The sequence below is a fragment of the Argentina silus genome, assembly GCF_951799395.1.
Source record: "Argentina silus genome assembly, chromosome: 2".
Lineage (NCBI taxonomy): Eukaryota > Metazoa > Chordata > Actinopteri > Argentiniformes > Argentinidae > Argentina > Argentina silus.
In genome coordinates, this window is record NC_139656.1 from 20,837,340 (window position 1) to 20,851,792 (window position 14,453).

Here is a 14,453-nt window from a genome sequence, read left to right on the forward strand (position 1 = left end):
ATGTGGAGTATGTAGGTACAAACAATTATAAAATGGAAATCTGAGTTTATTTTATGATACCATGAATCATCATGGTAGTATCTTAAAATCTAGGCGTGATTGTAGGCTACCACGATAAGCGAAAGGACAATGTTAGCACGCCACCTCGTGGCGACATTCTAAACTACAACATCTGGTCTGTGTGCATGTGTTGCGGGGGAAGAAAAAAAAAAGCTCAAGAGGTGTACAAAATACTATTTTAATTAATTAAAAAAAAAAAAAAATGAAGCCATATATTGGGGAGGCACAATAGTTCATCAACTCTGCCAACAAATACATTTTTCTACATACAGCGTCCAAGTAAAAATACATGGCATGATCTTAATGGGCAGTTAAAATGGGTTAATCTTTGTTTCTCTTATTCTCAATCAATTAATGAATTCATTCATTTTTACAATTGAATCCATCATAAACAGCATGAGCAGAGAATTCCATGGGTCTGTGAGCACCATGTCCCTTCTTTAGGATGCTCAACCTGAAACAACTTACAAAGAGGCTATGTACAAAGGCATGACAATTAATTATCAATGCAAACAAAAGCAACAAAACACACTATTAATGTATTTAAAACAATAATCTAGCTACAGTAAATAACACCTTTCACACTAAATCATTCACTTAAAAGCATAGACTTACAGTCAATACAGGTAACACAGATATGTGGTATTTCCACTACTATGGAATCAGGCTGGATGATGAGGGCTAACGTGACTGGCAGTGGCCACCACTACACCTCACAAATAGGATTCTAAAAGCTATAAGGCATTCGATTGGGATTGGATGAGAGAATTGTATTTTGTCAGTGTTCTTTAAATGTTTCATGAATACATTTTACAAACTAAGAATTTCTCCTCATCCTTGGATGTGCATTTTTACAGAGGCATTTGAAAGCGTTACTTTTTCTATACCTAAAACACGCAGTCACACATGGGGAGAGAGGCCACAGAAATAGTGCAGACATGAGGAAATGCCTAGTTAAAAAACAATTCAACGTCAAACATCGAAATAGTTAAAAAGCTAGACTTTTAAAAGCTAACATTAAATACCAACCATATCAATATATCCACTCTGAGTTGGTAAAGGGGCCAGTAGAAATCAAAGCAGTGGTATTGCAACATCACTGATGTTGCTCTGGCTATACCACAAAAGAAGACTTCTGTCTGAACTCCCCCTGAAACAAACAGAGAAGACATTATGAAATGACACACCTTTCTCATAGAGGACAAAGGACAGACCCATGCACTCTAAAGACATATTATGGAAAAGAGTACTCTCCTTATTACACTGCAACAGATAAAAGAATCAAAAAGTATTACAACAGAACAAAATACAACCCTGAAGCTTGGCATACATGCAATATAAACAAATAATACTCACTATAGCAGTGCTACTGACCGTAATCCTAATAGAATGTTGACAACACTAACAGTTTTAAAAACTGTTTTGTAGCCTCTATCATAATCAATTGAGATCGAATGACAGAAGTCAAGAAGTCATGAATACCCTTTAAAAACAGAGGGCATAATACACAACAATAACGACTATAATCCAGGGGTGCAAATGGTTTTACTAGTTTATAAACAACTGCATTTTCCTATGAGCGCAAAAATGTAGTTCCTCCCAAACAGAAAAAATATATTTGCTGTTTTCAATACACAAACATACCAGGAAGGCGGAGGAAATACTGCAGAAGTTAAATTCTAAAACATGAAAGCTTATACATGTAAAGTAAACAAACAAAGTGAAACTTACATCCTCTTCATCACCGAAGTCAGATGTGGGCTGATACACAACTGAGGGTTTTGGTTTGCTGTGAGAGACACAAATGTGAGCCAACCAGAGAACTCATCAGCCAATTTACTTAGCAACTAGAGAAGGACATGCAATATGATCCACTGCCATTGGAGAGCCAATCTGCCAAGTCATGCATTAACAATAACTATAGAACAGAAAGTCACCCATAGCAAAAAGATTCCTCTTACCTTTCACTCTTTTCTGTAAGGGTAAAAGAATACAACAAATAGTAGGTCAAATATCTTGGTGTGTAAAATTATTTTAATAAAACATTTTTGACTTGAGTTGTTGAACTCACTGGGCAGGTATCCTTTGCGGTGGGCATACCACAGCCCAAACCCTAGTAAGGCCAGCGCTAGGAGAGCCACTATTACCCCGGCAACAATACCTCCAGTGTTGACGTCACCTAAAGAGAAAGACATGAGCGCTGGAGTCAAATTACATAACATCACATTTACATTTCTTTCACCTAAAATCGTTTGAGGTATTCAAGGGTCAGGATCAGTAGAACACCTAATGTTCTACACAAATAATACAGATGTAGAAAACTGTATGCAACTGATGAACTAAGTGAGAGAATGTTAGGCAACATCTCCACAAAACCGGTACAACAACATTTCATGTTTGCAGCCCATATAATGTGAATCTATAGAAACAGGTTCAAGGACTTGTGTAGTATGACCTACTTTTGAGTGCAGGAAACACATCTATGTTTTGATTCTATTTAATCTCATTCTGCGTATTATAAGTATTATCCATGTCGTACGTATTATCCATGTCGTCAAATATTTTGTACAATTCTTCCATAGAAAGCAAGTGGTACTTACGGACTTCCATTCTCACAGCTTGACAGCTCTGATCGGGACCAGCTTCGTTAGAGGCTGTACAGAAATAGTCTCCTGTATCCATCTTAGAGACAGCAGGAATATCCTAGGTGATAGAGAGGTCGAATAAGGAGACTTTCTTACACATTGATATAAGACAAAGGGGTGAATTAATGACCAGTCGATGTGAAATTATTTCAATAACAAACACTACTGTTCTGTAGGCCTAGTTACGAGAGTTTGGACTCATTACTGACCAGGTTGCCATTCAGAGTGTTTAACTTGTAGGTGAAGTTCTTGAAGGCAGGGAACTTCTTGGGATCATCAGGGAGGAGGACTTTGTTTTTATACCAACTGTAGGTAGGTGGAGGTGAGGCGTCACTGTCATGGCAGGACAAGAGCACCCCCCGCCCAGTTGTCACTGAAGTGGGGATTCTACACATAGGCACAGATGGTGGCACTGCAGGGAAGTGTAACACAATACAATAAAAACATACTCATGGCCCGATCAGATCAATCAATTCACACATTTGGTCAAACAACTGCATTAAACTGTCTGGAGCCTAGTGAATTGATATTGCATATATAGCCATCTTGTATACAATTTATACTGATGCACACTGAGAATTTCTTACATACTGGCATTTAGTCAAGACTAATGGCAATATATTCCCTCAAAGCTGTTTCTGGTTAAAATCTGCTATATAAAAATCATAAAAATCAAATTAAATAGATTCTGCACTGTAAAGTAGAAAAGATAAAGCCTTACCCAAAACAGTCAACATCACTTTGACTTCCCCAAACTTGCTACTCCCAGACACCTCGCAGTCATACTCTCCATTATCATTGCGTGTCACCTTATTAAACCTCACATTCCCATCAAATACAGTCACTCGACCAGCATACGGTGCTGAAGGAGGAAATGGCATTGCATCAATTACAAATGTGTTATTCAAGGAATGGTCGTTAACTCAAGTCATTAAAGGAGCAATGTAATTGGTCTATCACATTTTTGACCTTTAAATTAATGATATATAGCCATTGATTCTTGTAGAATATAACGTATATATGCCTCATGACCTTGGTTCAACTGTCTTCAAAATATATGCTTGTTTTACTCCATTGTTTGTAAACAAACCCTTTATAGCTTCAAAATTATAATATTTATCTCATGGATGGTCAGTCCTTGCATCCATAACTCTGTCTATGAAATTGAGAGTGGTTACATTTCTCCAGCCCCATCCCCCAGCTGTTTACCAAAAAAGTGGTGGGGATTTGTTGTTTGATTTACAGATTGCACCTTTAATGATTAGTCGGGATAAAACATTGGTACACCTAGGACGAGATTTAATAGTAGTTTATGCCACATTTGCATCTCTTTACAGGTGGCAAAACAGTATGTGTTCTCTTAATGTGAAAAGTGTGCAATGTTTTTGTACTTACTGGTAGGTTTCCCATCAAAAATGACATACTGTGTGGAGCCCTTCATGTCTTTAAACTTCCACTCAACTCTGGCATTTGCACCAAAGTCAGCTGTATGAGAGCATGTAAGATCAGCCCCTGAAAAGAAAAGATGAATCATTTAAACACTACATCGCTGGGAGTTGGGTTTGTCCGATATTTGATATTATCGAATACCGTGGTATTTGTAACATATCATGATATGCTGCAAATATCATGATATTGTAAATAGTCTGTAAAAGTGCATAAAACTTCAGATATGTACATAACTACAAGAGCAGTATCAGATGTTTTGTTTCCCCAGACTATTAATAATACCAGTCATACTCTATGCGCTGCAGTTCATTTTTGCTCAGGCTGGAATGTCTCCACCATACTTCAGCAATGAACAATGTTATCAGATAATGTGATATGTTTGTAGTAAATAAAGAACATATTTTTAATCGCCCACTTGCAACAAACCAGATATTTCACATTACAGATACTCCAACACTGCCTGCCCATTTAGGATTCAATTCAAGGACTTACCCAAATTCTCTTTCACCTTCACATTTGCATTCTTGGTTGTGACTGAAAAGGCATCTAAACCTGGGAAGGGAGGGGGGGTGATCAGAAACTGAGGAAAACATTGACTATGTAAAGACTCAGCGAGCACAGCCTGGCAGTAGAAACAGGCCACCCCAGGCAGACCAGGCAGACCAGGCAGACCAGGCTGGCCAGGGAAGAGAGGCTGTGGACGCTCTGCCCCAGACAGAGGTAGACACAGCTACTGTACACTTCCAACACATATGCAGATATAAAAGAAACATTATTTCCCCAAATTATAAGCAACTAAAAGGAATTTGAAACACAACCTGACAAATAAAAAATGTAACATCTTTATGCATGTTGTTCCAAATTGGCAGCCAGATATGTGATACCCTGCTACAACATTAGGGACAGCCATTGGAAATGTAACATTATTCCTGTTATTTGTAAATTGCTATTCCTGTAATGTATTATTATTTTTTATTTATCATAATTTGTGTTCTGTTCAGTCATCACTTATGACAGAGACATTACTTAGTGGTTTTGACTAAATGGCAGGAAGGAGCATAGGGGGCACTAAATCTAATCCCCAACTCTATCTAACTGAAGAGGATATCTCTCATGTTCTTCTCTTTGGAAGTCCTCCTGTCTACATTACCACTTACACACACCTTCTGAGATGACTACTTTTTCTGCTGAACTGCGGAATGCTCTGCCTCTCTATGAACCCTCAGGATGTCTAAGCCTTTAGGGTGTGGCCAACTATAAAGTGTGTTTCATTCCTCTGCTGAGACAGAATATGTCAGGTGAAACTGGGCCAAAACTCCTTGAAGGGCCCTGTCAGAGCAGAAACAATCACACAACAAGGGTGGAATGTGAGTATGTCCAGACCTTCTGTACACACACCTCACAGGTGATCACAAGCAAATAGTCTTGGGTCTGTTGTAGTGCAAATTGACTGTGGTGTCTGCCTGGGCCTTATCTGATATCACTACCATGCAAGACAACTGATTTCTGCACAATTACTAGCTGCTTTCTCTCCGCTGTCACAGTGTACTTGTGACACCGTCAATGTGGCCTCACACTGACCAGCGATAGAATAGAATGCAGCTACATTTGGGAGCATTTAAGTCTTCTATTCTCGAACAAATGTACATATCGACAACTGCACATCCGAACCAAAGCATTTAGAATGTAAATCCTGTCCAGAAATGTCAAATAAAATTAATACTTTGTATTACAAGTATACATTTGTGTAATATAACTTGTAATACAAGTGTTTGTACCACTTGTTAATGAGGGGGGGCCATACTGACAGTGTCTCAAGTGCACTGTGACAGTGGGGAGAAATTGTCTGTACAATAACATGTTTCATTGTTAAATAAAAGAGAATGCCAGGGCACAGCTTTGACTACTGTGCTGCAGAAAATACATGGCATCATGTCTCATCAGCTTTTATCTCAGTTGTGCCTGTGAACAATTGAGAAAACTGTGATAGTTCTGGTTTGCCAAGATAAATGCATGGGAACCAAATCTCCAGTGTGTGTAAAATGAAACCAGGGAACTTCCTTGTTTGCGTGCTTTGCGTGAGTTTCGGGGGAGGGGAGGCCTAGGTTACATACAGTAAGAGTTTCCAAGGTTTGACATTAACCACAGAGAGATAAGGTGGAAAGTATACTAGTCCTACTGTGTTGATGTTAAGAACGATTATAATATTAAACATACATAGCAAAGTTCTCTGCTCTTTATACTAAGCTCCAAGTCCATTCACTTTGGGGGATGGTAGGTACAAAAGGTGCCCAATCAGTGAGCTGTGGCTCATCATAAGTGTCTATTGCAGGACTGTTAGACTACACTCACTACACTGAAAGCAGTGTTCCTGACTGGTTCTTTCCACATATCTATCAGGTTCAATGGCCATTCAATTACATAAGGTTTAGCCTGAGTAGTAGGCCTAGGAAATAAAGGTAATCATCAGAGGAACAAAAGCAGTGTTTCTATAGACTATACCATGGCATTTCTAACGTAATAAGACAATAATAATAATAATAATAATAATATCCCATTAAGACCGCCTACACCTTTTGCATTGATGCAGCAAGGGCGAAAGTTGTCCGAGACAACCTGTTTGGCCTTTCTTCCACCAAATGATTCAAGTTAGGATTTTAATAAGAGTATATGCTGATCCTAGAACTGTCCCTATGGGCGACTAGAAGCTATGTCGGTCGTCGTTTACACAGGGTTGTAACAATATTTTTTTAACTCCGGGTAAATTAATTGACAAATGGAAACTATCTGAAGGCATAGTTCAGTTTTTAACAGGTGCATGCGTTTAATAGCGTTTTCTTTTCCCCGACTTACCTGTTGCTTGAAAAAACATAAAAACGGAAATCAAGCCGCGGAGAAACATGTCGGCCCTGAATCCTCCGTTTTCAAAGCCAGAGAAGTGTCCTCTTGAGTTGAAAGTACTTTGAATTACTTATACTTAATTACTAATCCAAGCTCACAACTTGTGCTTTGGGAATTTTTTACACGGTAACCTACTCGTACGAATAAGATAAATTCAGGTAACAACTAGACTTCTTTCTAACTACAACAACGCACCTATATAAAGGTATGATTGGGTTGGTAGGTGAAACTGGGATACACCCAATAGATACACCTCTGACGTAAGACGAAGGGCTATTGGCCTGTTTGAGTGGTAATAACCAGTTTTCCGGGTTCAGATTCTCAAAAAAGTCAAATGTAATGGAGGCAATGGCATATCTCTTGGATGGGTAAATAGCAAAGTGAACGGTAAACACGGAACAGTCCAATATATATATCGTACGAATATATAGGGATGTCGATAATGTAAATAGTTATTTTCATTGTCAAGTCAGATGTGTGACGTCATTGTTAATAGGCCAAAAAATATATATACACAAAAGAAAAACATACTGTTTCTTTCACATGGATTTAATAGAAATTACAATAATGAACCTTTAAAACAAAATTAATAGAGGCTGAGGGTGATGGTTTGTCAAACTGGACAATGAAAGGCATGGAATCCAAAGTAAAACAAACTAATGAGAAACTAGGAGTCATCTCACTGATACAAATCCTATGTAAAACACCAGTGGATGTTTTATTGATCTAATAGTGAAACAGTCAACCAACAGACATGGTGTTTATTTGGTTTAGTCTTGCATTTAAACAAGCCTTACTAATAAAGGTTTTCATTTCAAACGTACAAGGCATCTCACTTCACTTTAATCCAAAATGTGTCTGTGGAAGGTGTAGGCCTATATGGGCATGTTTTGAGTGATACAAAAATAACTTTGAAATAAAAAGTGGCGGAAAAACACAGGACTTGAGTTACATAGCTTCAGCGTTGTAGCATGTAGGATAAATGTCCATGATCATGGTATGTCCATACAGATTTAAAGGGGAAAAACAGCAACACAGGGATCCAAAAAGAGTGCAGTCCACATTTGTCTGAATCAGTCCTCTGCTTCCAACCGCCTTTTACTGACCAGTGTCATCCAAGTCCCATTCCTGTCCCATTCCTGTCCCATTCCTGTCCCATTCCCCACTGCATCCTAATCCCCTGCCCCTTGAGCCGCCCTCACTGTGGATCCACACCAGCTGCTCCCGCAATACCATTCTGTCTTAACTGGCTTCTCAGAATTTGGTTCTTGGTTTTCCAATCATCAACCTGTGACAGGGAGAAAGGGGGATGAGTACAGTGATGATTTCAATGGCCAAAACCAACATCACCATTCATATTCCAAGATATCACTGAGATATCACTCTGCATTTTCATCTTTAGCTTTGCTCAATAGTTGAGAAAGCCCAAATCTGAAATAATTGCTCTTGACCATCACCACACAACTACTGAGTGTTATGTTTGCACCCTCAAGGTATGTAATGTGCCATGGTCTCTTTAGAGAGCACATGAAAGCAACAGTACCTCCTGTCTCAGCAGCTGGTTGTCCATCCTTAGTCTATCCAGAGTTTCCAGCTCCTCCCCTAGCCTCGCATTGCTTTGACGGAGCTCCTGGATATAGTCACAGGCCTTGGACAGAATCCCCCCTTTACTCTGAGAGGAAGACACATGGCACATGTGTGGTTTGCCACAACGGTATGGCAAACCACAATTACGACTAAAGACATCCAACTTCACCTGAGGTCCAAGATGAAATGACGAGACACTTACCACAAACATTATGTAATGGTGAAAATGAGAGAGATGAGAAAAAGTCTGACCATCCCTGACACACAAACTCACTATTTGAGAAGACACACCAATTACTCTGAAACAAGGACCCCTGCCATTATCCTCACCTGACCATTCTTGGTAGAATCCATGGTGCAGTCTGGGATAGTTTTAGACAGCTGGACAATCCAGTTGTTTATCTTATCTCTGCGTCTGCGCTCAACTGGGAAACAGACATAACAGGTGGTCAAGACCTAAACCAGACACGCTCATCATTATTCTATTTCATAGAGATTTGTATTATCGTACCTTCATTGTGTTGGGCTCGTCTTTTGTCATCTCTTGAAGTGCGAGGGGGCTCTGACTTGCTGTAGAATTAAAAAAAGACAGAAATTCAAGTCCCACGACTACATATAACAACTTTTATATAGTATCTTTAGCCGGGACCCTTGAAGAAGAAGTGCCATGTAATAAATGTAACATGAACACAGAGAGGATGTTACGTGTTCGAAATCTTTGTGCAGGGTGCTATGGACCTCTGGTTGGCTCCAGTTAAAACATCCTGGGGTGACATCATCACATACAGCTGACCTGGAAGGCAAAGGACATGAGTCAGTACACATATACAAATAATGTACAATTTGTGATGGGGCATTCTATCATCATTCATGACTCACCAGTGGGTGTGCTCTGACTGAGCAGTGAATCTGAAGCTTGAACGTTGGTCACCATGGTAGCAGGTGTGGCATCAGTGATGGTGGCAGGGTAGTAGTAGTGAGTCTCAGAGGCTTCTCCCTCCAGTCCCTCAGATTGTGAAAACACTGCCTGGGAGACAACATATAAATGAGAACATTTAGAAACAGTAACCTTCAGAACACAGCGAACAGGTAAACTAAATTGAGACTACATGGAGGTGGAGAAAGAGAGATAGTGTGTGTGTGTGTGTGTCAGTACCATCATGGTGTTGTACCTGTGTCACAGTCTGGGTCGTTGCAGGAAACCCTGTCACCACGCTGACTGCAGCAGCTCCATCTGTCTGTCCGTCCACCTGTCCATCAGAGACCTGTATCACCCGGTATGTCACCTGAACAGGGGAGCACAAGGTCAACCAAACATCCTCATTCTTTCATTAACCCAAATCCTCAAGGAATTCCATTTACTGTGGTGAGTAAAGGACAATGTATGAAACTCATTCTTCATCTGGGCTTGGGGATTGGGGGAGGGAGGGAGGGAGGGAAATATATGCATGTATGTGTGTTTGTTTGTTTGTTTGTTTGTGCAAAATAAAAAAATATGTTCACAAAAAAAAATCATTCTTCCTTTCTCTTGTCCCTTGGACATTATAGGCACATGAGATGTTTTAGCTGAGGGTTGATAACCTTGACCTGAGTGGGGTATTTTCATTTCTTGCACATTCATGGAATAAAATTAACCATGACTTCTTCCAGTACTCAGTAGGAAACATCTCATGGGCAATCAATGAAAACAGTGGTCGCTGAGAGAGTGAGTGTGAGTGGGTATGTGTGTGTATTGCGCAGTTCCCTCCTACCTGCCCTGTGGGAGGGTACAGCTCCCCTACCTGCCCCCCTGCTCCCTCCGTCTTAAATAGGTACTTGATTGGCTGATCAGAGGAAAAGGTGGCTGCTGATTGAATGGTAGTGATGGCGGTTGGGTCATCTGCAGTGGCAACTGCACCTTGGCGGTAAGACAGGATAGTTGGTGAACCAGCTTGACCAGTCTAACCAGTCCTTCCATTACACAGACAACCAGCAAGAACAAATAACCGGAGGCCTATTTCTGTAGTATTGCCTCTGTCAAATACTCTGCTCTAGAGTAATGCTCTGCATAAGGGAACAAACAGGAACAATAAATAAGGAACACAACCTTTCATAAAGAGAACAGTGTTGAGGAAAACAATACCAGGTGTCAATAGCATTCACTTTAATGGGACAATTAAACTTGAATTATATCAGTTAACAGTGGATACAAAATATGGACTTTTTGGTAAGAAACGCAGTTCTAACCTTCCTCAATAATAGGAACATCCCCGTCATCATCTGGGCTTTTCTGCTGCCTATGACACAGGAGAGATGATTGCTGTAATCGAGTGGCTAGTGCATACAGAGGGTTGGTTAGTTCCTTGTCTCGTTTGTATGTTTTCATTAGCCAGTTCTAAAACGAGAGGTGTCAGGTCTCTGCCACTCACCCCTTCATGTCAATGGGGATTCTGCAGTTGGCCGCTTGAACGTCCCGTAAAAAAATCAGTCGAGACGGTTCTATCCGATTCTATCCGCTTCAACCTATCTTCATTCAACGAGAAATGTTCAATATTATGACTGCTATATATGATTGGTGCTAGCTAGCCTAGCTAACAACAACATTGGGGCTAACGTTATTCGGTAAAGTCCATAAGAAATAGCTTAGCCATAAAGTAACTACATTACAGTAGTGTACATTTACATTACAATAGTACACATTGCAAAAACAAATATAAACCTCAGTTACTCTGCAACAACTTATTAGCTGGCTAACTAGCTTTCTATGTAAACAAAGCAAATGTCAAGCAAGGTAGCTAGCCTAGTAGTGGGTGTGTACAAGCTAGCTGGCTAGCTACTTAACTAATACTAGTATTTCCAAAAAGAAAATAACTTGGGGGTAACCTCATACAGAAATATTTAATAACATCCCAATTGCACGGAGAGAAACGTAGCCGGCTAGATGGCTAAACTTCACCTGATAACATATCAATTTGTGTCCATCCATCCATAATTCCTAAGCTATTTTGATCATTTGCGCATGTGCAGTGAGCACATCGACGTCATTCTTCAGTGTACTGTGAAATTCCACTAGATGGCGTAGAATGATCATCAGTCCTGACTATATACTTATATTTTCAACCCGTATGTAGTTTTGGATTACACAAAAACACACGAGAATTGACAATAAAAACACAATATCTTTATTCGATAGAGTAATTTTTAACCCAAGCAAGAAGTAATCAGCCAAATGATAAGACACCCTATGAACACAAGCTTTATCGGTAACAGACTCTCCATCATCAGTTGATTAATATCTGGACTATATTGCTTTGTCTAGCTATAATGATTCAGATAGATGCAAGAAAGTCCGCTTGTGCAAATGTGTAGGCACATGTTTTAGATGATTATTTTTCAACTTTACCAGGCATTCAAGGCATTGCAAATAGAATACTGTGTGAGGGCAACCATAATTATATGATTATGGTTGGATATATTTCCCATGATTACGTTGTAACAAGCAGCTGTGATTCTTCACAGCCACTGGACTTCCAGCAGCAAATGAAGCATCATCATAGTCAGTAGCAGCCCACTGCCACTGTGAAGCAGGATGCTCAAAGCCGAACACTGGAGGAGTGCCTCTGAAAAGGAAAAAAGAAAAAACAACATTAAGCCATTGGAACTTTTTACACTTTACTTCTCAGTGTCAAACAAAGGGAAATTACAGCCACACACAAGGGCTTTTCACACTGCAACTTCTTAGCCCAGGGCTATCTTTAACTCCACTGGAATGTACAAGTATGAAACATCCCTTAGCCCAGTTCTAAGAGCCTTCTTAGCCTGGGGCTAAGGGAGCTCTTAGCCCCAGGCTCAGCACAATGTGAAAAGCCCTATAGACACATGCGACATGCTCATTCCATGAGCATCAAATAAATGATCAATGAAGGGATAGGCTTATGTTTCCGATGTTCACATCTAAATGAACTGTTACACATCTCATAAAGTACAATTTACATACAATATAGTAATTGTGGTAAGTGAGCCGACAAGGAGAAGGAAATTTGAAGCAGCTTACTTTTCTCCACAGTGGCCATTTTAGTCACCGTCTCTTTTTGCTTGATGGTGCACGTGAAGTTCGTGGGCTTGGTATCTGACAGGCCTTTGAGACTGAGGCGGCAGGTGTTGCCCTCCATGATAGTGACATTGGCACGGTTCTTGAAGGTAGGGTCCTGACCCTCAGTAGAATCAGTGCTGCCCACAACTTTGTCACCTTCTGTATACTTGCAGACCACAGGTTCCTTAGCAGTAAGCTCATATTTGCAGTCCATTCTCAGGTTGTTCTCTTTGGTCAGACAGGAGGCCAGTTCAGTCACCTTCTGGGCCGTAGCAAACCCTACAACAATCATATAAGACAATGCTACTTACATTATGATATGACTCAATATCACCACTGTGCTCAACTCCAACTCTTAAAACCATTAGTCATTGTCATGGGAATGAGAAAATTATCTTGTGACAATGTCACAGGGAAAATGCATTGTAGCGACAAAGCTCAAATATCTTACCCAACAAGCAGACGATAGTGAGGAAGTACATCTTCTCAACTGTTTTACTGAGTTACACAAAACAAAGCAGAATAGTCAGAGGAATACTGTTTGCACATCGTAGATTGTATTTGATTGTGGGTTACTAACGAACCAAAAAATCAGATCCTACAAAAGACCAGTTTAACAACAGGAACACTGATTGCCCTTTATCTTATCCCCTTTATCTTTCTTGCTTGTTTATGTAAATATGTTACACACATCCATGTGACACAGGGCATAACTTTTATTAGTGGGACATGTCCCACTCACTCACAGAGAGAGAGAGAGAGAGAGAGAGAGAGAGAGAGAGAGAGAGAACTCTTACCTTTCATATCTGATAAACTTTATCTAGAGGTGCCAAGTCTTGTTAATTTTTTTTTGTTGCAAAATTTAAAATCTACGCCCCATCAAGACACACCTATGCATGAGCTAGAAATCTGAAACAGATCGGAGAACGGTCTCATTGCACTATAAAGATATAGTTGATTAACTGGAAGTTTTGGCACGCCTTCCGGGGGAAAGTCTGCAGACATATTCTCATGGCAGTTATCTGCATGTACTGTTGGTATTTATTTGTAACCCTTATGAGTCATACCTTACTGTAATCATGGGCTAAATGTAACGCTTCATTCGTTTATTCACGAATGCTGTTCGATCGATGGAAGAGCCAACAATACATAATAGGGTTACACATTTTCTATATGACTCTGATTTGAAGCATTTTGTAATGTAATTCAATTCTAGACTTCTATGTGCAGGTAATAATGACGCAGGCTAGCCTATAGTCTTCACACACCGAAACAGATGATAAAAGGTTTGAGTAATTCTGACATTATTAATTCTGCCAACGAAAGTATGTCTCTCACCTTTTAGCTGAAGGAGTTGGAGCTCTGCTCAGTGGTGGGATGTTGGAGTCGGAGCTCTGCACAGTGGTGGGATGTTAGAGGTGGATTAAGGTCGGTTCTCAGAGAGGGGAAAACAAGGAGAGAGAGAGAGAGAGAGAGAGAGAGAGAGAGAGAGAGAGAGAGAGAGAGAGAGAGAGAGAGAGAGAGAGAGAGAGAGAGAGAGAGAGAGAGAGAGTGTGTGTAAAGGCGTGTCTGATATTTGTTTTTCAAGATGACACTGCACACTGGCCTCACATATTGTTAAAGGCATGAGTGCTTGTTTGAAAATCATTTAAAAACCATGAGTGCATACACAGCTCATGATCCTGAAGCCAATAGGTCTATCCTCGCTCTAGTTAGTTCAACGGTAGTCCAGTAACGCG

The 14,453-nt window shown here is 40.1% G+C and overlaps 3 protein-coding genes across 9 annotated transcripts; all 3 read right to left on the reverse strand.

The window, feature by feature from the left end:
- Positions 1-222: 222 nt before the first annotated feature.
- On the reverse strand, positions 223-7,274 carry f11r.1 (F11 receptor, tandem duplicate 1). The gene is made up of 10 exons (XM_083665040.1): positions 7,008-7,274; positions 4,647-4,706; positions 4,101-4,217; positions 3,427-3,567; positions 2,915-3,117; positions 2,661-2,763; positions 2,132-2,239; positions 2,022-2,034; positions 1,792-1,849; positions 223-1,210 (listed from the first exon to the last, which is right to left on the reverse strand). Exons 1-10 carry the CDS (start codon positions 7,054-7,056, stop codon positions 1,175-1,177), a joined length of 888 nt encoding a protein of 295 aa, XP_083521166.1. The 5' UTR covers positions 7,057-7,274; the 3' UTR covers positions 223-1,174.
- A 320-nt stretch (positions 7,275-7,594) lies between these two features.
- On the reverse strand, positions 7,595-11,631 carry LOC310801021 (upstream stimulatory factor 1-like). Of its 7 annotated transcripts, none has more exons than XM_083664947.1 (11): positions 11,578-11,631; positions 11,051-11,144; positions 10,869-10,918; positions 10,424-10,533; positions 9,815-9,928; positions 9,522-9,669; positions 9,348-9,435; positions 9,154-9,212; positions 8,973-9,067; positions 8,599-8,727; positions 7,595-8,343 (listed from the first exon to the last, which is right to left on the reverse strand). In XM_083664947.1, the coding sequence occupies exons 2-11, from the start codon at positions 11,056-11,058 to the stop codon at positions 8,254-8,256; spliced, it is 891 nt and encodes a 296-aa protein (XP_083521073.1). In that variant the 5' UTR covers positions 11,059-11,144; positions 11,578-11,631; the 3' UTR covers positions 7,595-8,253. The 7 variants fall into 7 exon arrangements, with proteins under 7 accessions (XP_083521073.1, XP_083521070.1, XP_083521074.1 ...); XM_083664944.1 differs by having other exon boundaries at positions 10,394-10,533; XM_083664948.1 differs by having other exon boundaries at positions 9,381-9,435; positions 10,424-10,539.
- Positions 11,632-11,780: 149 nt separating this feature from the next.
- Positions 11,781-14,152, reverse strand: thy1 (Thy-1 cell surface antigen). The gene is made up of 4 exons (XM_083688654.1): positions 14,053-14,152; positions 13,166-13,212; positions 12,676-12,993; positions 11,781-12,241 (listed from the first exon to the last, which is right to left on the reverse strand). Exons 2-4 carry the CDS (start codon positions 13,194-13,196, stop codon positions 12,135-12,137), a joined length of 456 nt encoding a protein of 151 aa, XP_083544780.1. The 5' UTR covers positions 13,197-13,212; positions 14,053-14,152; the 3' UTR covers positions 11,781-12,134.
- Between the last annotated feature and the right edge of the window lie 301 nt (positions 14,153-14,453).

Coding starts and splice junctions, on each gene's coding strand:
- LOC310801021 (XM_083664942.1), bottom strand. Junction 9,068..9,153: donor ACGAGCCCAACACAATGAAG/GTACGATAATAC, acceptor TCTGTTTCCCAG/TTGAGCGCAGACGCAGAGAT. Junction 8,344..8,598: donor ACCAGCTGCTGAGACAGGAG/GTACTGTTGCTT, acceptor TCCCTGTCACAG/GTTGATGATTGGAAAACCAA.
- thy1 (XM_083688654.1), bottom strand. CDS start 13,196: ATGTACTTCCTCACTATCGTCTGCTTGTTGG. Junction 12,994..13,165: donor CACTATCGTCTGCTTGTTGG/GTAAGATATTTG, acceptor TGATTGTTGTAG/GGTTTGCTACGGCCCAGAAG. Junction 12,242..12,675: donor AATGGCCACTGTGGAGAAAA/GTAAGCTGCTTC, acceptor TTTCCTTTTCAG/AGGCACTCCTCCAGTGTTCG.
- f11r.1 (XM_083665040.1), bottom strand. CDS start 7,056: ATGTTTCTCCGCGGCTTGATTTCCGTTTTTATGTTTTTTCAAGCAACA. Junction 4,218..4,646: donor GAAGGTGAAAGAGAATTTGG/GTAAGTCCTTGA, acceptor TTTTCTTTTCAG/GGGCTGATCTTACATGCTCT. Junction 3,568..4,100: donor TTTTGATGGGAAACCTACCA/GTAAGTACAAAA, acceptor TTCCTCCTTCAG/CACCGTATGCTGGTCGAGTG.